The sequence below is a fragment of the Podarcis vaucheri genome (genome assembly GCF_965113315.1).
Source record: "Podarcis vaucheri genome assembly, chromosome: 18".
Classification (NCBI taxonomy): Eukaryota; Metazoa; Chordata; class Lepidosauria; order Squamata; family Lacertidae; genus Podarcis; species Podarcis vaucheri.
Genome location: NC_138756.1, coordinates 12,410,110 through 12,432,650, shown reverse-complemented (window position 1 = coordinate 12,432,650; position 22,541 = coordinate 12,410,110). Strand labels below are relative to the sequence as shown.

At 50.9% G+C, this 22,541-nt stretch overlaps 3 protein-coding genes across 3 annotated transcripts; 1 reads left to right on the top strand and 2 right to left on the bottom strand.

Annotated features, from left to right (window-relative positions):
* Positions 1-1,028: 1,028 nt before the first annotated feature.
* AP1M1 (adaptor related protein complex 1 subunit mu 1) lies at positions 1,029-11,608 on the bottom strand. Its single transcript, XM_082206545.1, has 12 exons — positions 11,455-11,608; positions 9,820-9,976; positions 9,172-9,239; positions 8,279-8,409; positions 7,775-7,922; positions 6,988-7,114; positions 5,825-5,967; positions 5,095-5,166; positions 4,712-4,870; positions 3,572-3,697; positions 3,094-3,169; positions 1,029-2,454 (listed from the first exon to the last, which is right to left on the bottom strand). Exons 1-12 carry the CDS (start codon positions 11,494-11,496, stop codon positions 2,432-2,434), a joined length of 1,272 nt encoding a protein of 423 aa, XP_082062671.1. The 5' UTR covers positions 11,497-11,608; the 3' UTR covers positions 1,029-2,431.
* A 318-nt stretch (positions 11,609-11,926) lies between these two features.
* Positions 11,927-19,831, top strand: RAB8A (RAB8A, member RAS oncogene family). The gene is made up of 8 exons (XM_082206747.1): positions 11,927-12,087; positions 13,281-13,341; positions 14,229-14,289; positions 15,038-15,115; positions 16,442-16,531; positions 17,299-17,364; positions 17,843-17,893; positions 18,992-19,831. The coding sequence occupies exons 1-8, from the start codon at positions 11,964-11,966 to the stop codon at positions 19,082-19,084; spliced, it is 624 nt and encodes a 207-aa protein (XP_082062873.1). The 5' UTR covers positions 11,927-11,963; the 3' UTR covers positions 19,085-19,831.
* Positions 19,832-20,521: 690 nt separating this feature from the next.
* Positions 20,522-22,225, bottom strand: TIMM13 (translocase of inner mitochondrial membrane 13). Its single transcript, XM_082206819.1, has 3 exons — positions 22,084-22,225; positions 21,280-21,348; positions 20,522-20,757 (listed from the first exon to the last, which is right to left on the bottom strand). Exons 1-3 carry the CDS (start codon positions 22,192-22,194, stop codon positions 20,659-20,661), a joined length of 279 nt encoding a protein of 92 aa, XP_082062945.1. The 5' UTR covers positions 22,195-22,225; the 3' UTR covers positions 20,522-20,658.
* Between the last annotated feature and the right edge of the window lie 316 nt (positions 22,226-22,541).

The following is a 22,541-nucleotide window of genomic DNA, read 5'->3' as shown; positions in this document are numbered from 1 at the left end:
ATTGTGACTTGGGAAACCGTTAAAAGGATATGCAATGAAATTCAACCAAGGAGAAGCGGGGAAGTCACTTAACAAAGTTAATAAGTGTAATTTTCAATAAGGCTATGATTTATGCTTGTTTGTCTTTCGTGTTTGTTTATAATATTGTGAAAACCAATTTTTAAAAATTGGGGGGGGGAATAAAAGATTAAGATACAACAACCCTCTTGCAGTGCAGAAATCTCAGCTAAAGCACCGCTGACAGATGGCCACCCAACCTCTGCTTGAAAACCTCAAAGGATGGAGAGTCCTCCGCTTTCCATCGCAGTCAAACAGCTCTGACCGTCGCAAAGTTCTTCCCGACGATGTCGAGTCGGCACCTCCTTTCTGGCTATGTGAAGCCACGGGTTCGGGTCCCACCCTCCCGAAGCAGGAGAAAACAAGCTCGTTCCCTCTTCCTTCTGTGTGTCGGCCCTCGAGATGTGTGTCGAGAGGCCAAACTCCCAGCCTAGAGGCAGACGGGGTCTGCAGGAAGGCACAACATAAACAAGTAATGGGGGACGTCTGGCTAGGTGGGACCAGAGACGGCAACTCTGTGGGACCCTGCTCTGGAAGGCCTGTGACAGCGCTCTGGCTGCTACAGCCAGATGCGGACAAGTGGGGTGCTGCGGGGTTCTGCCCTGGGCCCAGAGCTTGCTGTTCTAATTTTGAGCGTCTCCCCTGTTACGATTACTATTTATTTTTTTCTTAAACACAGCTCAAGTGGTTTACTCTCCCACTGTCGTTTCTCCTTCGCTCCTTTGGGCTGTGCTTCCAGCGACTGCAGACAATGGGGATTTCAGGCCCGGGTCGCCACTGAACCCCTGGGTTGCTAATGGGAGTGCCCCACTGGTGTTGCAGCTGAGGAAGGAATCCCCTCCTGTTAGGGGTCCATGCCAGCTGCCCTCTGCTTCAGATTCTTGCAGAGAAATGCTCCCCTCCCTCATATGCCCAGGCTCCCTGACCCTTCCCACACACCCACCCCACAAAGAGGCAGAAGCCAGACAGTGTTTCCAGCCCAAATACTGATCAACATAAGCTCAATTTATTTGAAACAGACTTTTCGGCAACAAGTGAACAATGGCCTCTTCGGCAGGAATGGTGGTTTGCTTGCTTGGTGGTGGTTCCGACGGCTGGGGGCGAGGAGGGGGCGGCGGTGGTCCCGTGTCTTCAACCTGGCTTCAGCAGGTAGCGCTATCCCGGCCCCAAACGTCACCCCGAGCCAGTCTGTCGAAGAAAACCTTTACACGCAACCACGGGGGTGTCCCCGTTTCCGCAGCAAGAGCCACAATGGAGCTTTCCCTGTGGCTCCGGCAGGGCCTCTAAAGCTGCCTGAAGGAAGGCGAGGAGATCCCAAACTTGGCTTTGTTTACTGTTGGGAAAGGCAGACTCGAACACTGGATTACCGGCACTGCAGACGTTTCGAGCCAGAGTTCCGGGGAAAGGAAGGAGGCGGAACGAAAGGAAGAAAGGGAACGCGGACATGGAGAAAAAAAGATGTGCTTCCTAAACAGCAAAGCCCGACTGGTCACTGAGTAAAGCAAATTGCTCAGGAGCAGGTGGAGCTTGAGGAGGAGGCGGGAAGAGGAAGAAAAACATCGACATCCATCCAATTTTCGACACACACTGTTAGAAGCCGGACACTCGCAAGAACACTGTGCGCCTGTTTCCTTCTGCTGGGAGACCCGATTGCTGCCTTTTCAAAAGCAGCGTCAGACGTCATGGCAAAACATGCTGAGGAAGCTTCCCCCCCACCCGAAAATGAGGCTAATTTTCCAGATGCAGGGACTTTTCTACCACTAAGGAGCAGCCCAGCGTGGTCCAGGCATGGATTTGCCAGCTCGGCTGCTGCTTGTGAAAACTGCAGAAATCGGTTCTTCCCCCTCGGCTCCAGAATCGGTGTAAATTTGCTGAGTCCACCCGCTCGGAATTCCCTGCCCTCATGGGAAGGAGAGAGAGCAGGTTTTCTGCAAGCGATGCGTCGTCCGGAGTCTCCGTTCCGAAAACAGGCCTGCGCTAATGAGTGTGGGGGCTTTGAGGGGGTCCGCAGAGGTCAAGCAAGGGTTTCTCTGGCAAGAAGGGCTTGGCTAATACTCGGAAGCGGCTCCGGAAAGCAGACCGCAAACGGTGCTCAGGTTTCTGAAGCGCGGAAATAAGACTGGCCAGGTTTTTCCTGAGGTCGACTCTCTCTCAGGGCAACAGCTAACTCCTAACGTGATTAACACTGAACAAGAGAAACACACACATATTCACAAGGTCGGTGCCGAAGGCTGCCGGATTTGGGGCTCGGGCTGGTTCCCGCTTCCAGCCGGCCAAACCTTCCCCACCCCCCGAGAACCACCTTCTGAGCACCAAATGCGTTTCTGAACTGGAAGATGCGCTGTTTCCTCGGTTGTGGCTGTTCAGGTGGCCCTCACTGCGTCCGGAGTTGGTAATCTAGGGCAGAGGAACAGGAACGGACGGGAGACGTTTAGAAACTAGGAGGAAGTGTTTTACTGAGAGCAGCAAAGGAGGGAGGGAGGGAAGGCGAAAAGTCCATTTTTAAACTGGTGCTGAATCCGAACTGGTTTGTTGTTAATTCGTTTAAAAAATTGGAAAATTTGCCATTGGAAGAATGGCAAATTAAACTGTTGGGCTACGTTGAAATGGCAAAACTGAAACTCAGCCAGATGGGAGGGGTAGAAATAATAAATTATTATCACATTATTATATTTTTTTTCCAAATTTTTTAAAATGATTTTCACAAAATTATACACAAACAAACAAAAATCATAACCTTATTAAAATTACACTTATTAACACTGCTAAGTGACTTCCTCACTTCCCCTTTGTTGAATTTCAATGCACATCCTTTTAACGGTTTTCCAAATCAAAGTTCTTATAAATTTAACATTAACATCCTTAAATCTTTTCATTTATTATCACTTTATTATAAGTTGAGCCCCTACTCCTGCTGCTTCGCAAGCCCAGATCCTCCTGTTCCCCGCTGCCGTTCACACAAGGCAAGCCCCGCCCCAGACCGTTACCCCTTTCCCAGGTGCCAGGAGGGGGAAGAACACGGGCCTCTCCACCTACCTCCGTTCTGAGTGATGTAGCGGACCCAAGGCAGGGCCTGGTAGCCGCTCTTCTCAATTATCTTCAAGTAGCGTACCTGCGTAGGGAGGGAGAAAAGCAGACCGAGTCACTTCCGCTCTCCATATGAACCTACCCAGACCCCAAGATCATCTTCCGAGGCCTTCCTTCGTGTGCCTCCTCCTCGAGAGGCGCGGAGGGTGGCAACACGAGAGCGGGGCCTTCTCTGCAGTGGCTCCCCTGCCTGTGGGATGCTCTCCCCAGGGAAGTCCACCGGGGGCCTTCATTATACGCCAGATAAAAACGTTCCCACTGATGGTTGCATAAATTAACAGAACTTTGTAGAATTAGTGAGTATGACGGCCAAAGGAAGAAACTGTGGGATTGGCGTGACGCCTTGTTTAGCCCGGCCCCCCCATCTTCGCAGCAGACAACCCTAGCCCCCCACCGTCCCGTCCCCCGACAGCGAAGGGCTTATCACCTGGATGCCGGAAGTGGTGAAATACGGGATTTCGAACTTAACGCTGATGGGTGGCTTCCCCTCTTTATCCTCTGCTTCCACGCTTGGGAGTCCAAAGTGAGCTCGCATCAAGTACTCCTTCCCTCCCTGTGGGGAAAGGCAGAAAGTCAGGGGTCATAGCTCCCCTTCCTGAATTCTGCTGGAACCATTTATAAGCCCCCTCAGAGTATGGGGAGAGCCAGGCTAGACTGGGAAGGCTGCCTTCTCCCTTCCTTCCAGACCGGCAAGACCCTCGGAATTCCCTGTTACCAGAACGTCCAACACAGGTTCCACAGCTTCCGATTGGCAGCTAATCGGAAGCTGCGCCTGGTATCTCAAACGTTTTGGAAGTCGAACGGACTTTCGGAATGGATTCCGTACAACTTCCGAGGCACCACTGTATATACAGTATATATAAAAATTAGTATCGGTTCATCTGCCTTCTGACATGCCCTCCATCTCGGCCTCCGCGTTCTCACCCAGGGTCCAAACAAACACTCGGCTCACCCACAAAAGTCTCACAACATTCAGAGGTGCTAAATGGGGGCCAAGCGAGGGGTGGAGACGCTGTTCCAAAAGTGGCCACAGTCAGATCCCCAAACCGACTCGATCTCCTCTCTCTGGGGTCAGGGGTTCCCCTCTTTCCAGACACCCCAACAGTGTCGGATTTACGTATAAGCTAAACAAGCTCTAGCTTAGGGCCCCACTCTCTTGGGGGCCCCCAAAAAAATTAAAGGAAAAAGAGATTGGATGTCTATTTCCAAAATATAAGATGAAAAACAAATAAAATAAAACAGTGTTTTGTGTTGTGTAGGCTCCTATGATGTGAGTCATGGGCCCATCTGCTAGCCTGCTCCCTAAAATATCCCTGCTTTGCTCCTTTCTATATATAGGGTGCCTACATTCTGCATGGACTAGTTGCAGGGCAAAATGTGCAAATGGCTTAAGATACCGATTGGGTCCATAAATGACCATAGAGCATATATTCAACACCAAAAACAGTGGAAATTTGTTGTTGACAAAGGACAGCTGGACATATAAAGGGCCCCATTACCTTCAGGAGCTGAGGGCCTCATCAAACAAAAATCCAGCCCTACACCCCAAAAACCCAGACAGGCTTACCGGGAAAGACTTGACCGACCAGACGATGGCGCTGTTCTCGGGCACCCACTTCACGCTCCCAACGGTGGTTTTGAACTTTGGCGAATCCGCGTCGTTCGGGACAGGGATGTGGATCTCCACATTGTTGGCTGTCGACCTGCGCTTGAACTGGCTCTTGGCCTAAGAAAGAGCCAGCGCAAAGGAGAAACGGGAGCCTCGTTTTTTGTCCGTCCTCCCCGCCCCCCATATTTCTTTATTAGTTTCGAAAAGAAAAAATTACTGTCAACCAAAAAAACCCCCCAAAGACTAGTACAATTCACAAAGGGTAAATTGAATTCTTACAACACAGCTTCCGCTGTGACTTCCAGTCACCCCAAAACAAACAGAGGGAGGGTCCCACTCACCTTGATCATATACTCTATGCGGCTGTGGGAATGCTTTTCTATGACCGACTCGATCCAGATCAGGGGTTTCACCTGCGGGCGAAGAGAGAAAAGGGGTGTCAGGATAGGTACCGCGAGTGGAAAGCAGGAAAGCCCCCGGACACAGCGGCTGCGGAGAAGAGGGCTCACTCTCTGGGCTGGCAACCAGGCCAATAATTTGGGAGAGGACTTTGCATGGAAGGTCTAGCATAATAACAACAATAAGAATTTATTATTATTTATACATTGCCCATCTGTCTGGGTTTCCCCAGCCACTCTGGGCGGTTCCCAACAGAATATTAAAAGCACAATAAAACATCAGACATTAAAAACTTCCCTAAACAGGGCTGCCTTCAGATGTCTTCTAAAAGTCAGGTAGCTGTTTATCTACTTGACATCTGATGGGAGGGCGTTCCACAGGGCGGGCGCCACCACCGAGAAGGCCCTCTGCCTGGTTCCCTGTAACCTTGCTTCTCGCAGGGAGGGAACCACCATGGGGCCCTCGGGAGATGGACCCCAGTGTCCGGGCTGAACAATGAGGGTGGAGACGCTCCTTCAGGTATACAGGGCCAAACTGTTGTCCCAAAGAAGCTGGAGACCCAAGTTTGGAAAACACCAGGCTAGACTGAAGGGAAGAAGAAAGCAACAGAAAGGAGGGGGGAGAGGCATAAGGAAGGGATTTGCTCCTGCCCTCGGATCAACGCAGACTCACGTGAGTGTTCAGGCGATAAGACATGAGCTCAAACTCCCCATCGGGTGGGATGAACGAAATAGTCCTGTCGTTTTCGAAGCGAGAGAGGCGGACGCACTGGTGGAACTTCACATCTTCCAGTTCCACAGATTTGCTTTTGCCTCCTGGTGGGAGGAGAAGAAGAAGAAGATTAAAATGAAAAGTGCCTTAACTGTCCAGGAAGGAGAACTGGCGATGATTTGGGAATAAGGAGGGAGGCTGCAGAGAGGCAAGTGGCCCTGAAAATACAAGGGAGAATCTGTTTTCCTACTCACACACAAACACCCCCTTGGTCCTCAACCTTAATCCGTTCCGGAAATTCGTTCCAAAACCAAAGCTTCCAAAACCAAGGAGCACCGCTTTCCCATAGAAAGTCATAGAATCATAGAGTTGGAAGAGACCACAAGGGCCATCGAGTCCAACCCCCTGCCAAGCAGGAAACACCATCAGAGCACTCCTGACATATGGTTGTCAAGCCTCTGATCACGCAAAACGGATCAATCCGTTCCAGACTTTTAAAAACAACCCCTAAAACAGCCATTTAATGTGAATTTTACTCTCTATCGAGACCACTGATCCATAAAATGAAAGCAATAATCAATGTACTGTACTATAAAATAAAGAAGACAGTAATGTAGATAAAAGCAATTAAAATTGTTATTTTTTCTTCCCCGCACTGATGACGTTCATTGTTTGGATGGGGGGGCTTTTATCCATTTCCGCAGTCACACAACCAATCAATCGGTAACTGAACTGGGTTCCACACAGTCACAAAAACAAATGAACCGAAAAAGCCTGAAAAACAAAAACGCAAAATAAAGAGCAAAAACAAAAACACCTAACTTAATCTGTCCCGGAAGTCCCTTTGACTTCTGAAATGTTCGGAAAACCAAGGCACGGCTACTGACTGGTGCAGGCGCCCCAGAAACAATAGCCGACAGCCGCGGCGGACGTTTGGCTTCCAAAAAAGTTCGGAAACCAGAACACAATTACTTCCGGGTTTTCAGCGTTTGAGAACTAAGGCACCAGTGTAGTTGAAAAGATGCCCCGCTCCTGACCCAGCTCTCTCCCCGCGAAGGGTGAGTTCCTCAAAGAGGCAAGGAAAGAACCCGAAATGTTTTGGGAGCCGCCGCAGACATACTCACGGCCAGTGTTGTCGAAGAGGACTTTGTCGTTTAAGCCCAGGCGGAGCTCTGGCATCCCAGAGAGGAAGACCCTCATTTTGATGGAGCCCACGATCTCGCTGCGCAGAACGTTCCCGTTGGCGCTCACCTGGGGCGGGAGGGAGGGGGGTCAGTGGACGAGGACCGACAAGGCACTGACCAGCCGCAGGAGGCCACTTTTTGAGGCCTGCCAGCCGATGACGACGGCTCGGGCGACGGCCGAGGGGTATAGACAGATCAAATGAGTGTGCGGAGGCAAGAACAGACGTGAGGAATTTCTCCAGCCTGCACCCCATCCCGAAACACAGAGGTCAAGTGGGCAGCTTCCGGGCCGCTGGACTGGAGGGTTTCCTCATCCTTCAACCATCTCGCAGTTGACATTATCGAACTTGCAAGCTTAGGCTGTGCAGGAAAAGCTTCCCAAAATTGCTCCCCACTGCGCAGATAAAATATAGCGGACAGAATTCTACAGGGTGGGGCGTTAAGCATGCGAAAACAGTCCAGATTTCAGGCATCTTCTCTTGGTCGTCAAGCAGACGATCGCGAAGGTGCCTAATTTACAACGCTGTTGTTAGAAGAAAGGGAGATTTGGCCATGAAGCTGATGGCAGTGGGTTCTCCTTCTCTGGTCATCTCTGTGCAGGCCGTGGGGTGTGCACGTCCTCCCGGGGAGGGCCCTCTTGTAACGCCACCCCCAGCGCAATGGGTCCACGGCCTACAAGCCTAAGGGACCTTCCTCCAAAAGCTCATTAGCGGAAAAGCGTACTCACCAAGAGGTTCACCGATTCGATGACGTCCAGGAAGACCTCATTTTTCCGGTACTTGATCCCTTCCGAACGCCAAGACACGGCGTTGGTAACGGTGGCCGGAGGGCGCGGCGCTCCCGTCTCCAGCTTGTGACCTTCTTGGGTGATGTACCTTTCCGAAAACACAGGCAGGAAGTCAAAACGCAACGCTCTGCACCTTTCCACCCCAGAGACATGTTTAAAATGATTCCCCAGCTGGCCGGAAGATAACCAAGAGGTTTAAGCCTAGTCCAACCAGGGGAGACAGAGGGACACACCACCGATCTCTTCTCCCTCAAACCCCAACTTGTGTCTCTAGACTCAGTCTACACAGCAGCAGCTCCTGGGCTCAGACATTTGCAAGCGGGGAGCCACCGCAGAAAAGGCCCGCCACCCGTCGGTAGCAACTCTCTCCTCTCCTGCCAAGATTTCAGCGGCCAATTCTGAGTCTCCGGCTGCTTCTCTCGGAGATTCAAAAGAGGCACTTACTCTTGTAAAATCTTGCTGTCCGTGGTCTGTGGGTATCCGAAATCCATCAGCTCATCTAAAAGTTCGTAAATGATCACAAAGTTGTCTCTGATGCTCTCTTCCTCCAGCTCTTTGAAATACTCGGAAAACACCTGAAACGGTCAGGAAAGAGAACGAGGTCACCCAGGACCAAAGGTTAAAGTGGCAGGAAGCAGGTCTCAAATAAAAAAAAGGTTGTTCACAACCTTTGAAACTGCTAATGCTGGAAAGGTGGGGAATGCATTCGTCAACCATCCCCAGATTCCTCCATCACTGTTGATTCAATCCTGTACAGTGGTCCCTTGGTTCTCAAACTTCATCCGTTCCGGAAGTCCGTTCCAAAACCAAAGCGTTCCAAAACCAAGGCGTGCTTTCCCATAAAAAGTCATGCAAAACGGATCAATCCGTTCCAGACTTTTAAAAACAACCCCTAAAACAGCCGTTTAACATGGATTCTAATATCTAACGAGACCACTGATCCATAAAATGAAAGCAATAAGCGACGTACTGCGGTCAGACAATCAATCAATCAGTAGCTGAACTGGGTTCCACACGATCACAAAAACAAAACAAAAGGAGCGGCAAAAATGCAAAATAAATAGCAAAAACAACGTAACACTCAAAATGGAAGTGTGGCACTCAAAATGGAGCATGTTTGGCTTCCGAAAGTAGTTTCCCAACTGGAACACCTACTTCCGGGTTTGCAGTGTTTGGGTTCCAGGTTTTTTGAGTCCCAAGGCGTTTGAGAATCAAGGGACCACTGTATTAGGCTCCTTCGCCCAAGGGGATGACAAAATCCACATGGGGGAAAACCCTCAGGGCCTCAACATCTCTGACACAGTACTCTGCAGGAACACAGTAATTGCCACAGTTACCTGAACGACCTTGTAGAGGAAGGAAAACACCAGAGAGACGCAGGCGTTCTTCTTAGAGGTGGCAACCACTGGGAGTGGGGCTGTGTTGAGGAGTTTGTCGCTTAAAAGGGGGGGGGCATCAACAAACACATTTGCAGGTTTTCAAGTTGCCGGTTCTCTGTATTTCGTTTACATTTTATTCGCTTCGCTTTGCAAACTTGCCTCCCTGTTGACCAAACGCCACAAGGCGCATAATAATGCTAAATTTAACCATGTGAAATCTACCAGGGATGAAGCACAGCAGACCTTTTCCTGGCACTGGCTAGGTTTAAATGAACACAAGCCCCTGTGTTGTAAAAGGTAACAATCTACAAAAATAAAAATGCAACATGCTGGCTAATAACTGTTAGTGAATATATAATCAGTTATGAAGTCATTCAAAATATACAAACAAGCCACTTCAAAATGGTGTATATATCGTACAACACATCTCACAAAATATACAAGTAACTACAAGTTACTACAAATAGTTACTACAAGTAGGGTGGGTGTTATACATGGAAAAATACGGTATTTTAATATTTGGGACCTTGGAATTCTTATAAAAAGGGGGTTTCGGGAAGGTGGGGGCTGCCACAGAGAAGGCCGTTTTGCTTTGGCAAAGGATACGATATAAATTGTTGTGTTTGATCCACATAAATCGGACGCCTCCGTGGGCCAGGATGGGAGACAGAGTCCCTTCCTCTTCCTTCTCCATGAGGATCGGCATGAAATGCTCGACTTCTGACATGTCCACATCTCCGCGGTAATTTCTGCAGATGAGGACCTGGAATCGGCAGGAGCATGTGGAGTGGTTTGGGGCAGAGAGAGAGAGAAAAAGAGAGAATCTTTAGCAACTTAAAACGGAAGTCTAAACCATGACGTTGCCACTGTTCGGTCACACCCAGGAACCGTCCCCTGCAGAAGCTCCACCACCACGTCCGGGGCCCAGAAGGAAACCACTGGCTTCCTGCTTTCGGAAGGAGCCAGGGCCAGAAATCTGCAGGCTGCGGCGCTCCTTTTGCAAAAAAAGGCAGTCGCTGCCCAGTGACAGGCAGGGCCTTCCTCTGGGAGGAGAGGTGGGGATCTGCGCCCCACCCAGCTAACTCCCTCGTCTCTAATAATAATAATAATAATGATAATAATTAGTATTTGTACCCCAGCTGGATGACTCTCTAGTTGTCAATAATAAAAATACCATAATAATTAGTATTAGTAGCCATACTAGCATTGGTACCCCATCCAGCTAACTCCCTGGTCTCTAATTATTATTATTATTATTATTATTATTTTATTTATTTGTTATTTATATTTATTTATTTCCTGCCCATATGGCTGGGTGTCCCCAGCCACTCTGGGCGGCTTCCAATAAAACACTATTAAACATTAAAAGCTTCCCTAAACAGGGCTGCCTTCAGATGTCTTCTAAAAGTCAGGTGGTTGTTTTTCTCTTTGACATCTGGTGGGAGGGCGGGGTTCCACAGGGCGAGAGCCACCACCGATATTACAATACTGATATTATTTTATTATTATTTCTACCCCGGCCACCCTGGGGCAGCTTCCGAGCCCGTATCATCCTAATTTTATTATTATTTATTATTTAGGGAACCAGGCAGAGGGCCTTCTTGGTGGTGGCGCCCACCCTGTGGAACACCCTCCCACCAGATGTCAAAGAGAACAACAACTACCAGACTTTTAGAAGACATCTGAAGGCAGCCCTGTTTAGGGAAGCTTTTAATGTTTGATGTATTATAGTATTTTAATATTCTTTTGGAAGCCGCCCAGAGTGGCTGGGGAAGCCCAGCCAGATGGGCGGGGTATAAATAAATTATTATTATTATTATTATTATTATTATTATTATTATTATTATTATTTCAACCCGCCCACCTGTCATCTGTCACTCTGGGTGGCTTTCAGACGTGACAGGGCTGCCTTCCGAGACCTGGCCAGCTTTTGGCTAGGGAGGCCCCATTCCCTTTCCCTCTGCTCATCCCTTGGGGGGGGGAAGGCCCACTGGACCCCCCCACTCAAGGGACCCCCTCCCCGGCCCCTCCCCCCCCCCGCTTTTTCCTGTCAGGCAGAGGCGGGCATCTGACACCCCCCAAAATAATAATAATAATAATAATAATAATAATAGGCCCTTGGGGGGGGGGAAGGCCCACTGGACCCCCCACTCAAGGGACCCCCTCCCCGGCCCCTCCCTCCCCCCCGCTTATTCCTGTCAGGCGGAGGCGGGTAGACTGCTCCTGCCCCGGGAGGCTCACCTTCCCTTTGAGGTCCAGCACGTAGACGGCGCTGGCGGACATGGCGAGGCGCTCGGGGGGCGGGAGAGCCACAGGCGACACTCTCCCGGGCGGCGGCAGCAGCGGCCTCGGCGAGCTCCCAGGCGCCGCTTCCCCGCTTCGGAGCCGGAGAGGCCGCAACGACGACGCGCGCGGGCTAGAGCGGCGCTCTCTTCCGGCGCGCGGATCGCGACGTAGAGGCTAGAACGGCCCTCCGTCTCTCTTTCGGCGCGCACTTCATGACGCGCGTATTAGAGCGTCCCTCTCTCGTTCGTCGCGCGCGTCGTGACGTGCTCTCCCTCTCTCGCAGCGCGCGCGTCATGACGTCGCCTCCAACGGACGTTGCTGACGTGGCACCAATGGGATCCCCGGGCCTCGACGAGAGGCGGGGGTTCCGCCGGCCTCCTCCAATGGGAGCCTCCCCGCCCCGCGGACGGGCAGCCCCGCGGGCCTATCGCCGCCCGCGGCCGCCGCTTCCCGGCCTGAGGAACATGGCGAAGACCTACGACTACCTCTTCAAGCTGCTGCTGATCGGCGACTCCGGGGTGGGGAAGACGTGCGCGCTCTTCCGCTTCAGCGAGGACGCCTTCAACGCCACCTTCATCTCCACCATCGGTGCGCCCGCCCCCTGCCCCTCCCTCCCCTCTCCGTCGCCATGGCAACTGCGGAGCGCCCCCTCCCCCCCCAGATGGCAGGCCGAGCTCGCGGGGTTGGTGGGAGGGAGGACCCGGAAGGGAACCCCCGGCAGGGCTTATTTCGGGGGGGGGAGGCTCCAGCTGAGAACCCCAAAAGAAGAATAATCATAGCCTGCAGCTGACACCCCCCCAAAAGAATAATGCAGCTGACACCCCCTAATAATAAACATAGCCTGCAGCTGACAACCCCAAAAGAATAATAATAATAATGCAACTGACACCCCCAAAATAATAATAACAATAATAATAGCCTGCAGCTGACACCCCCCAAAAAGAATAATGCAGCTGACACCCCCAAAATAATAATAATAATAATCATCATCATCATCATCATCATCATAGCCTGCAGCTGACACCCCCCAAAAGAATAATGCAGTTGACACCCCCAAAATAATAATAATAATCATCATCATCATCATCATCATCATAGCCTGCAGCTGACACCCCCCAAAAAGAATAATGCAGTTGACACCCCCAAAATAATAATAATAATAATCATCATCATCATCATCATAGCCTGCAGCTGACACCCCCCAAAAGAATAATGCAGTTGACACCCCCAAAATAATAATAATAATAATAATCATCATCATCATCATAGCCTGCAGCTGACACCCCCCAAAAAGAATAATGCAGTTGACACCCCCAAAATAATAATAATAATCATCATCATCATCATCATCATCATAGCCTGCAGCTGACACCCCCCAAAAAGAAGAATAATGCAGCCGACATCCCCTAATAATAATAGTAATAGCCTGCAGCTGACACCCCCGAGATAATAAAGCCTGCAGCTGACACCCCCCAAAATAATAATAATAATAATGGCCTGCAGTTGACCCCCCCCAAAGAATAATAATGCAGCTGACGGTGCAGGAAACACCTCTGGGGCTGGGATACGGGGGGGGGCAGCTGGCAAGGCCCTGGCTGAAACCCCACCTTGCCTTCCCCTCCTCCGGGTGGAAGCACCTTGTAGGGAAAGACGGGAGGAAAATAAACGGAGTTCCAGGGGGCAGCAAAAAAGGGAGACGGAGACCTTATTATTAATTAATGATTATAATTGTCAGCTGTCAAGTGCCACCTGTTAACTGGCGGGCGGTCTTCTCTGTGCAGGAATCGATTTCAAGATCAGGACAATAGAACTCGATGGCAAGAAGATTAAGCTGCAGATCTGGTAAGGCAGCCCAGGAAATTATCCTTTCCAATTTGTTGGGGGGGGGGGCGAGTCCCTGAGACTCCAAGAGGAAGGGGCAGTGCCATAGCTGTCAACTGTCCCGTGTTTGGCGGGAAAGTCCCTTATCCCAGTGCCGTGTCCCGCTGCTGTCCCTTATTGATGATGTCCCTTAAATTTCCCGGGTTTCAAAGGAAGCAGCTCCTCTCCCTCCCTCCCTGCCGGCCAGGGAGGAGGGAGGCTCCAACTGGGTTGCTTGGCTGCGTTGCTTACCCAATAAGGAGTCTAAGAACGACTGGGGGGTGGAGCTTGCATGCCTTGTGCCGATCAAATCAGCCGCGTTGCCTGGGGACTCGCCTTTCTCAGCGCTTCCCAGCGGAGAGGTGACGCTGGTTTTCCTTGCTGCATCCCCTTTGCCGGGTTGCTGCGCTGTGGGAACCACCGCTTGAGGCTTCGTTTGGCTGCTGGCTGGGCTTTCTGCCTTTGGCTCGGAGGGGCTCAGAAGTTGAACATACCTGTGCCCCTTGGAAAATCCCTTATTTTGGATGCTGATTCCTTATTTTCGAGGCTGCTGGTCCCTTATTTTCAAATCTGTAAGTTGACAGCTATGGGCAGTGCCTCTGACATGGGTGGCAAGCCTACAGACGATCCCTGACAAGGCCACTGCGATGGCAGAGCAGTGGCACAGCTTGTGCCGCTGCAGCGGCGGGAAGAATGCAGAACATCCCAAAATGGCGCGGCACCAGCACCCTAACCTCCTGGGCCTTCTCCCGGCACGGCGGGGCTTTTGCCCCACGCTAGAGCTTCTCGGCCAGCGTACCTTGAGGGCAAGGCAGCGGGGGCCCTGCCTGGCTGTTGTTGTCATTTCTCTTCTTGTGCCTTTCCTCCAGGGACACCGCTGGGCAGGAACGCTTCCGGACGATCACGACGGCTTACTACAGAGGAGCCATGGTGGGTGCACGTCTCCCTTTGACTCGGGTCGCTGCTGACCTCTTTTTAACATGCCGTATTTTTCACCCCATAAGACGCACCTGACCATAAGACACACCTAGTTTTTAGAGGAGGAAAACAGAGAAAAATATTCAGAATCAAATGTTGTTCTAAACTATTGAAAGCAGCAAAGCGGTCGGCTCCTGTCCGCTCTCAAGATGCTGGTGGCGAGGTCCACCTTCGGGTTGAGGACTGAAAACGCCGACCCTAATAATAATAATAATAATAATAATAATAATAATAATATCTTTATTGTCATTGCCCCCTTCAGGGACAACGAAATTACTTGACTGCTCCATAAAAACACTAATTAAACAATACAGTGTAATACAGCAAGGGAGATTAGATGACTTTCAAAGTCCGGGCTTCCCATTCAGGGCCGAGATCGCTCTGGAGAAGAAGCTGTTCTTAAGACGGCTTGTTCTTGTCTTCATCGTCCTGTATCTCCATCCCGACGGCAAGAGCTCGAAGAGACAGTGACCAGGATGCACACCCTCGTTCTCACCCCATCCCTCTGCATACCTTCACGTTCTGTGCTCCTCTTTCCCCCTAGAGCCGGCTCGCTGCCGAATCCCCCTTGCTTTCTGTGTCATGTTGGGAACACCTGAGTTCAGGCTTTTCCCACCTCCAGCCCACAAATCCCTCCAGAATTTTTTTTGGGGGGAGCAGCTCTGTTGATTGGTTCCCTCTCCCCGTTTTTGCTCTTTAGGGCATTATGCTGGTGTACGACATCACCAACGAGAAGTCGTTTGAAAACATTCGGAACTGGGTCAGAAACATCGAAGAGGTATGTTATCCCACTGCTCTGTCTCTGTGGTCGGAGGCTGTCTGTTTCCGAATACCAGCTGCGGAAGCTGCCAGAGAGGAGAGTTGCTTTTGTGGAAGTCGTGGTGTATATCCGTGGACATGAAAGCTAGGTGGGGACAATGTCAGTCATAGCCAGAGGTAGAAAGAGGCCTCTCTCTGCTATTTTTATTATTATTATTTTATTGAATTTATATACCGCCCTATACCCGGAGGTCTCAGGGCGGTTCACCAAAAAAGGATCACAATATATAAAATCAAAATAAAAGCAGTAACCCAATAATACTTCAGCCCCCAAAAAAGAATACTTCACCCCCAAAAAGAACCATATTTTAAAAGGGTATAGGATGTCAAACAGATCTCCCAAAGGCCTGGTTAAAAAGGAATGTTTTTGCCTGGCACCTAAAGGTGTGTAATGAAGGCACCAGGCGAACTTCCCTGGGGAGAGCATTCCACAGATAGGGAGCCACTGTAGAGAAGGCCCCGTTCTCATGTTGCCACCCTTTGGACCTCTCAAGGAGGCACACGAAGAAGGGCCTCAGAAGATGATCTCAGGGTCCGTGTAGGTTCCTAGAGACCCTTGGAGAATTTCCTGTGCAGGCAATACTGCCTGGACCTAGAGGAACAGCCTACAAACAGTTCGTAGATCATAGATCATAGAATCGTCAAACTGGGAGGGATCCCAAGAACCATCTACCCCAGGGGTCAGCAAACTTTTTCAGCAGGGAGCCGGTCCGCTGTCCCCCAGACCTTCATGTCCCATAATTCCTAGCAGGAAGGCTTCAGGTTTTGGGGGGAAGGAGCATTTGAAACGGGCTGCTTCTGTTCTCAGGCGCTCAGAGGAGACTCTCCTCCTCCCCAAGGGGAGCCTGCTTCTCAGAGGTGCGGTTTCTTGCAGGATCCGCAGTGGGACAAGACCGTTGCCCTGTAGAAGGTAACGAATGGTGAGCCAGCCCTTCTGCTCGCTCATCCTGGCTGGGAAACCCCTCCGGGAAACGCATCTTGCGGCGGCGCTTGCCACGGTCCCTGCTCTGCCGTCTCCAAATTCTGCAACTAACACAGAAGGCTTCTGCTTTGTTCCGAATGAGCGGCATGGCACTGTGGGGTTTTTTGCAAGCGTTTGAAGTGCAGTGAAATTCCTGGAAGTGGCAGGGAAGTTCTTCTGCCAGGAGGGGGCCTCTGAAAGGCCTTTCCCTTCCCAACAGAGCTGGATGAGAAGCACTGTGTCGGCCTCTCAGCCCCAAGCTCTGCGTGCAGACCAGGCCGTGTCTCTTTTTCTCACCACTGCGCTCACTCTCTCCCCCCGCAGCATGCGTCTCCAGATGTGGAAAAAATGATCCTCGGGAACAAGTGCGACATGAACCACAAGCGGCAGGTCTCCCGAGAGCAAGGAGAGAAGGTGAGGGGCGGTTTTTGGCGTCCAGAGATTAGCCGGTCGTGTGTCATGGGAGAGGCAAGGGGGATGTCAAGGGAGCTGAGAGCCAGAACAGAGAGAGACAAGGAAGCACCGGCTAACTTGCAGTTAGCCGTTTCATTGAGGAATCAGGAATAATAATTATTATTATTTTATTTATTATTTATACCCCGCCCATCTGGCTGGGTTTCCCCAGCCACTCTGGGCAGCTCCCAACAGAATATTAAAATATAAAAGATCAAACGTTTAAAAACTTCCCTAAACAGGGAATCTGCCTCCAAAAGTCATAGTTGTTTATTTCCTTGACATCTGATGGGAGGGCGTTCCACAGGGCGGGCGCCACCACCGAGAAGGCCCTCTGGCCAGTTCCCTGCAACCCCACTTCTCGCAGGGAGGGAACCGGCAGAAGGCCCTCGGGAGAGGGACCCCGGTGTCCGGGGTGGAGAAGCTCCTTCAGGGATACTGGGCCAAAGTGTTGTCCCAAAGAAGCTGGAGACCCGAGTTTGTTATTCTGTCTCTCACAGCTACAATAAACCTACCATTAAAATTACGGACTGGTCATTTCTTTCATCAGTGGGCAAACGAGCAAATTTAGCAGGGGATCAAATACTCCCCCCCCCCCCCACTGTATGTTGGATTCGGGAATGGAAATTTTTTTAGAACTGTGTTTCTCAAGGCAGATGCTGGTTCCTGTGTTCAGGGCCTGCCTGCGTAACTGACATGAGACCTTTCCTCCTTTTTTTCTTGTTCAGCTGGCCAGCAGCTTCGGCATCAAGTTCATGGAAACCAGCGCCAAGGCAAACATCAACATAGAGAACGTGAGTGGCGGCCCTGCCTTCCTGACCCTCTTTCCCGGAAGCCTTTTCGCCCGGTCCAAAGGGCGGAAGGACGCCTGGGGCCCAGTCCCCCAGGCAGAATCTCTTAAGCCCTTCCAGCTCCCCTCAGCGCTGCAGCAAATCTGCAAAACGGGGGACCCGCTGCAAAAATAGCTGCCGCGCCCCATCATTTCTCCCTCTCCCGGCCCACAATTCTAATTTGCAGAGGTCTGGCCCGCTGCTGCTGCTGCTCTTGCAGATGACGGGGGACATTGTGCAACAATCCGTGGTGTGGTATGACAGGTCGCAAGGGCCATTTGGGGACACCAAAGAGCCAATTGCCCCCTCCGCCTAGCCTCCCTCGAGTCTTTGGCTTTGCATTTTGGCGTGAGCGCCAGGAGAGCAGCGCGAGCTACGAGGCCTCGTCCGATCCTTTTCACATTTATATATATATTTTCTATTTCCCCGTTTTAAATTCCAGGCGTTTTTCACTCTCGCCAGAGACATCAAGGCGAAAATGGACAAGAAACTGGTGAGTCGCCTTGGCTAGAACGCAGATTTATTTGTTGCATTTATCTCTCTCCTTCTCCAAGGAGAGCTCAAGGCTCCCCCTCCTCATTTAATCCCAACAACTGCCTGGTGCAGGTTAGGCTGAGGGGAATTGATTGGTCCAAGCGGGCTTCAAGGCTGAGTGGGAGATTTCAACGCTGGTCTCCCATGTCCTAGCACGGCACTCTTGACCGCTAAACCAGGCATGTCCAACTCGCAAGAAACTGCGATCTACTCCCACAATAACAAGGGTTTGCAGTGTTTGGGTTCCAAGTTGTTTGAGTACCAAGGCGTTTGAGAACCGTGTGTGTGTGTATGTATACACACACACACACACACACACACACATACATAAAACAGTATTAACTTGTTCAGTGTTGTATAAGAAACTAGTTGGGCTGAGGAGGACAGGTGGCAAAGGGTAAGGGTTTTATAACGCACTATCGTAAACAGTTAACAACGCCAGCAGGGTTGTAAGGTGGCTTGTGATGATAATGGTTAATGCCTTTTTGTATTTTTGTAAAAAATGTAGATAGGTTGAATGAGTGAAAAAGGAAAATGTATCAATGCTTTGGTGTAAAAAACAAACTGCGAAAGCTATGAGTTGGGTGGGAGGGAAGTTGCTAAGTAAAGTAAAATGGAAAATAAGGGTGTATTTAAATATTTAAAATGGAAGTGTAATAAAAATGTGTGTTTTTTTAAAGTTCTATAATGTGGCAGGGGGGGAGGAGGCGAAATGAGCTTTGAGGTCGCGGCCTTTGGAGCTGCTAGGAGCATAGAGCCCAAAAGTAAAATGAGGATGTATTTAAATGTTTAAAATGGAAGTGTAATAAACATATTATTTTTAAAATAATATATAATGCGGCAGGAGGAGAGGGGGTGTAATGAGCTTTGAGGTCGCGGCCTTTGGAGTTGCTAGGAGCACAGAGCCCGGGTCTGCTGGGCGCCATTGCCCTGCTCCCTCCCCAGGCAAGAGTTTGACCTGCAGCTCCAGCAGAGTTTGCAGTGGGGGGGGGGGCAGAAACAGATTGGATTCAAAGCCCACCTGAATAACCCTCCCGTGGTCCTTTTGCATTCACAGGAAGGCAACAGCCCTCAAGGCAGCAGCCAGGGGGTGAAGATCACCCCCGAGCTACAGAAGAAAACCAGCTTTTTCCGATGCACCCTCCTCTGAGGGGGGGGCAGCCTTACCGCGAGCCTCTGCTCAAGCTTCCTGGGCCGTGCCTGCTTGCAAGAGGCTCCTCCTTCTCTTCTCCCTGTCTGGCTCTGACCCCACCAACGCAACCCACCACGCTGCATTTGCTGGAACGGAACTGAGGAAGGGGCTTCTTTCCACGACGGACTCTCCCGCGTCGGAGAAAACGCCGTTTCCCCCTCCCGTCGCGCCTGCCAGACGGAAAACGCACTGCCTGTTTGCGGCGTGGGGAGGGTGTTGCTTTGGGGAGAAAAGATGGGGATCAAGAAATCAAGACACGGGAAGTTTCCTAATGGGTTTCTCTCTCTCTGTCTCTCTCTTTCTGTCTCTGGGATGTGTTTTGGATAACTGTATCAAGACTAGTAGAAAAAAAAAGTCAGAATAACTCTCAATGATTTCCTGCTGAATCCCCAAATCTACGAATGGTCAGGGGTGCCGGTGGAGCCCCCTAAGACATTTCTATCAGGCTGGATCACACAGCCGGCTTAAAAGCACTGATTTTGTTTTATTTTTGGTAGCAGATTTTAACACCACCACCCCCCTTTCCTTGCGTCGCTTTGTGGGGGCCACAAAGCTCGCCGATTCCTTTCACAGACACGGGAAAAGAGGCATCTGAAATCTGCTCCTGGTGTGCTCCTGGCGATGATTCTAGACACTCCTGTGATAGAAGTTGCACAATGCCTCGATACACAAATGAATAAATCTATTTTTTTAGAGAAAACAAAAGCTTGTGTGAGATGCTACTTGAGTTTGTGACTGGGAACATCTGGCAAACCTCTGGTTGCCTTCAGTGGGGCCCCAGCTGCTCTCTGGGAAGGTCTCCTGGGAAGATGGATTGCTCTGTCCAACCCTCCCCAACATCATCTACTACTACTACTACTACTTCTAATTATTATTATTATTATTATTGTTATTATTATTATTATTATTATTATTAGTTCCCTGCCCATCTGTCTGGGTTTCCCCAGCCACTCTGAACAGCTTCCCACAGAATATTAAAAACACGATAAAACATCAAACATTAAAAACTTCCCTAAACAGGGATTCCTTCAGATATCTTTTAAAAGTCAGAGAGTTGTTTATCTCCTTGGCATCTGATGGGAGGGTGCCACCACCGAGAAGGCCCTCAGCCTGGTTCCCTGCAACCTCACTTCTCACAGGGAGGGAACCACCAGAAGGCCCTCAGGAGATGTCTGGGGTGGAAACGCTCCTTCAGGTCTACTGGGCCTTTGAGGCCATTTAGGGTTTTAAAGGTCAGCACCAACACTTTGAATTGTGCTCTGAAACCTAGTGCCCTGGTCCAGATTTTTAAAGCTACTTTTAAATTGGATGACCCCTGGGGTCCTGGCATTACAATCCCGCTGAGTGCCTAAACCTTGCCAGGGCACAAAAACGAAGACTGCCAGGAGGCGGTGCCACAGGTTTGTCATTTTATTTCCTGCCACCCGCACCAAAATCCTGCCCATCCCAATTAAACCACCTTGCTGGGTGGCCAGGATAGGTCCCTCGGCCAAGTCCATGGTGGGGCTCCTCAGCACCCCCACTGCCCCCCATCACATGTTGGCTCTCTCCCTCTGCAGCCGGGAATTGTAGGCCCTCGAGACGGTGTTCCAGGCATCCATATAGCGGTCCATGCACATCGCGACACATTTCTGAGAAGGGAGAGGAAAAGGAGAGGGTGGTCAGGAAAGAGGAGAAGGCGGCAAGTCTCCATCACTGGGGGCTGGGGGGGGGGAACCTCCAGCCCACCAGCTCAGTAAAGGGGGGGGGCTATTAGGTTGCTCTTTTTAATTTAATTACGAATTAAATCTTGATTTTATTCTGTGAACCACTCTGAGACCCCTGAGTATAGCGGGGCAGTATATGAAAGAAAAAGAAAGAAAGAAAGGGAAGCGAGAGATAGGGGAAAGGGAAGGGAGGAAGGGGGAAGGGAAAGAAAGAAGGAAAAAGAAAAAAAGAGAGGGAAGGAAGAAATAGAGAGGGAAGGAGGAGGGAGGGAGGAAGAAGAGAAAAAAAAGCAAGGAAAAAGAAAGAAGAAAGGGAAGAGAGGGAAGGAAGAAATAGGGAAGATGGAGGGAGGGAAGGAAGAGGGGAGGTAAAGAAGAAAAAGGGAGGGAGGGAGGGAAGGAAGGCAGGAAGGAAGGACGGACGGACGGGCGGGCGGCTAGCCTCACCTGCTCGGAGTTGTCGAGGGAGCTCCCGGGCTTCCCAATGCACTTCCGGAAACATTTGTCAGTCATCCTCTGCAAAGGACGGAAAAAGGAAAAGTTTAAATGGAAGAACAGAGACAGGGTTAACAGTGGCTGACGTAGGCACCTCAAATTTCAGGGGTGCCCTGTGTGACACCAAAACCTGCCCCTCCCCACCTCTCGCCTTCCGTTGGGTGTCATAGTCGGGGCACCTACTACACCCCCCAGAAGTCTGGTGCGCCCCTAGATCAGCCTTTGAAGGTCAAGGAGGGTCCTGGGGGGGGGGAAGCAAGAGCTGCCTGTAGCAGGGGGGGGCGGCTTGAATAAAATATAGGGGGGTGGGAAGAAGTTAAGCCCCGCCCTGCGCAGTCCATCCCAGGACAGGGTGGAGGGGATGCCATTACAGAAAAGCATTGAAAATCCATGTACTTTTGTAAACCAAGAAGATATTTAATTAAAAAAACAATTTTAATTAAATAGATATTTAATTCGATATTTAGATAGGCTGTTAGAGGTGCTACCCCACGCCTAAAGTTTTCCAACTTTGATTTCCTAAAAAAAAGAAAGAATCAAGCTCAAAAGCTTTGGCTGGGGCCCCCCCCACCACCCTAACAAAAATCCCAGCTCTGCCCATGCCAATGCCCACCCACCTTTACTAGAGGGGGGGGATTTGAGACCCCTCGGCTCTCTTATGGGGGTCCCAGAAGCCCTCGTGGGGGTGGGCCAAGGGGACCCCCCCCGGGCGTGGGTTCCTATGGGCGCCCGGTTTCCTCCCTCCCCCTCGCTCACCTGCAGCAGCTCCTGCGCGTTGGCCACGGCGATCTGCACCTTGACCTGCTCCATCAGGGCCCCGGGGTCCAGGCGACCCCCCGACGCGAAGTCCCCGTTGCCCGACGCCATCGCCCGCGCCAGACCCCACGCCGGAAGGAAGGAAGGGGAAACGCGCATGCGCCGCGCGGCACGGAGGACTGCATTTCCCGGCGAGCACCGCGGCGTCTACGCATGCGCGGTGCATCTGGAGAAGTAATTAAATATAATGCGCATGCGCCTCGCGGAGGGCTAGAGTTCCCGGCGAGCACCGCGGCAGTTACGCATGCGCAGTGCGTCTGGAGGGGAGACTCCTGGCGCGGTAGAAACGTATTTAGTTTCTCTACGGCGAGGGAAGCCCGGAAGCCGCTCTAGGCTGTCCCTCTCGCTTCCCCTCTCCAACGGAAGTCCATGCGCTCTCCAAAGGCCCTGACTCATTC

Bases quoted from the DNA above. Each gene is read 5' to 3' on its own strand.
- RAB8A (XM_082206747.1), top strand. From the start codon at position 11,964: ATGGCGAAGACCTACGACTACCTCTTCAAGCTGCTGCTGATCGGCGAC. The intron at 16,532-17,298 runs GTGAGGGGCGGT...TTTCTTGTTCAG, and splicing joins CCCGAGAGCAAGGAGAGAAG to CTGGCCAGCAGCTTCGGCAT. The intron at 17,365-17,842 runs GTGAGTGGCGGC...TTTAAATTCCAG, and splicing joins CAAACATCAACATAGAGAAC to GCGTTTTTCACTCTCGCCAG.
- AP1M1 (XM_082206545.1), bottom strand. From the start codon at position 11,496: ATGTCCGCCAGCGCCGTCTACGTGCTGGACCTCAAAGGGAAG. The intron at 3,698-4,711 runs GTAAGCCTGTCT...CTTTCCCCACAG, and splicing joins GGTCGGTCAAGTCTTTCCCG to GGAGGGAAGGAGTACTTGAT. The intron at 3,170-3,571 runs GTGATAAGCCCT...CTCCCTACGCAG, and splicing joins TCACCACTTCCGGCATCCAG to GTACGCTACTTGAAGATAAT.
- TIMM13 (XM_082206819.1), bottom strand. From the start codon at position 22,194: ATGGCGTCGGGCAACGGGGACTTCGCGTCGGGGGGTCGCCTGGACCCC. The intron at 21,349-22,083 runs GTGAGCGAGGGG...CGTCCTTTGCAG, and splicing joins ACGCGCAGGAGCTGCTGCAG to AGGATGACTGACAAATGTTT. The intron at 20,758-21,279 runs GTGAGGCTAGCC...CTCCCTTCTCAG, and splicing joins CCCTCGACAACTCCGAGCAG to AAATGTGTCGCGATGTGCAT.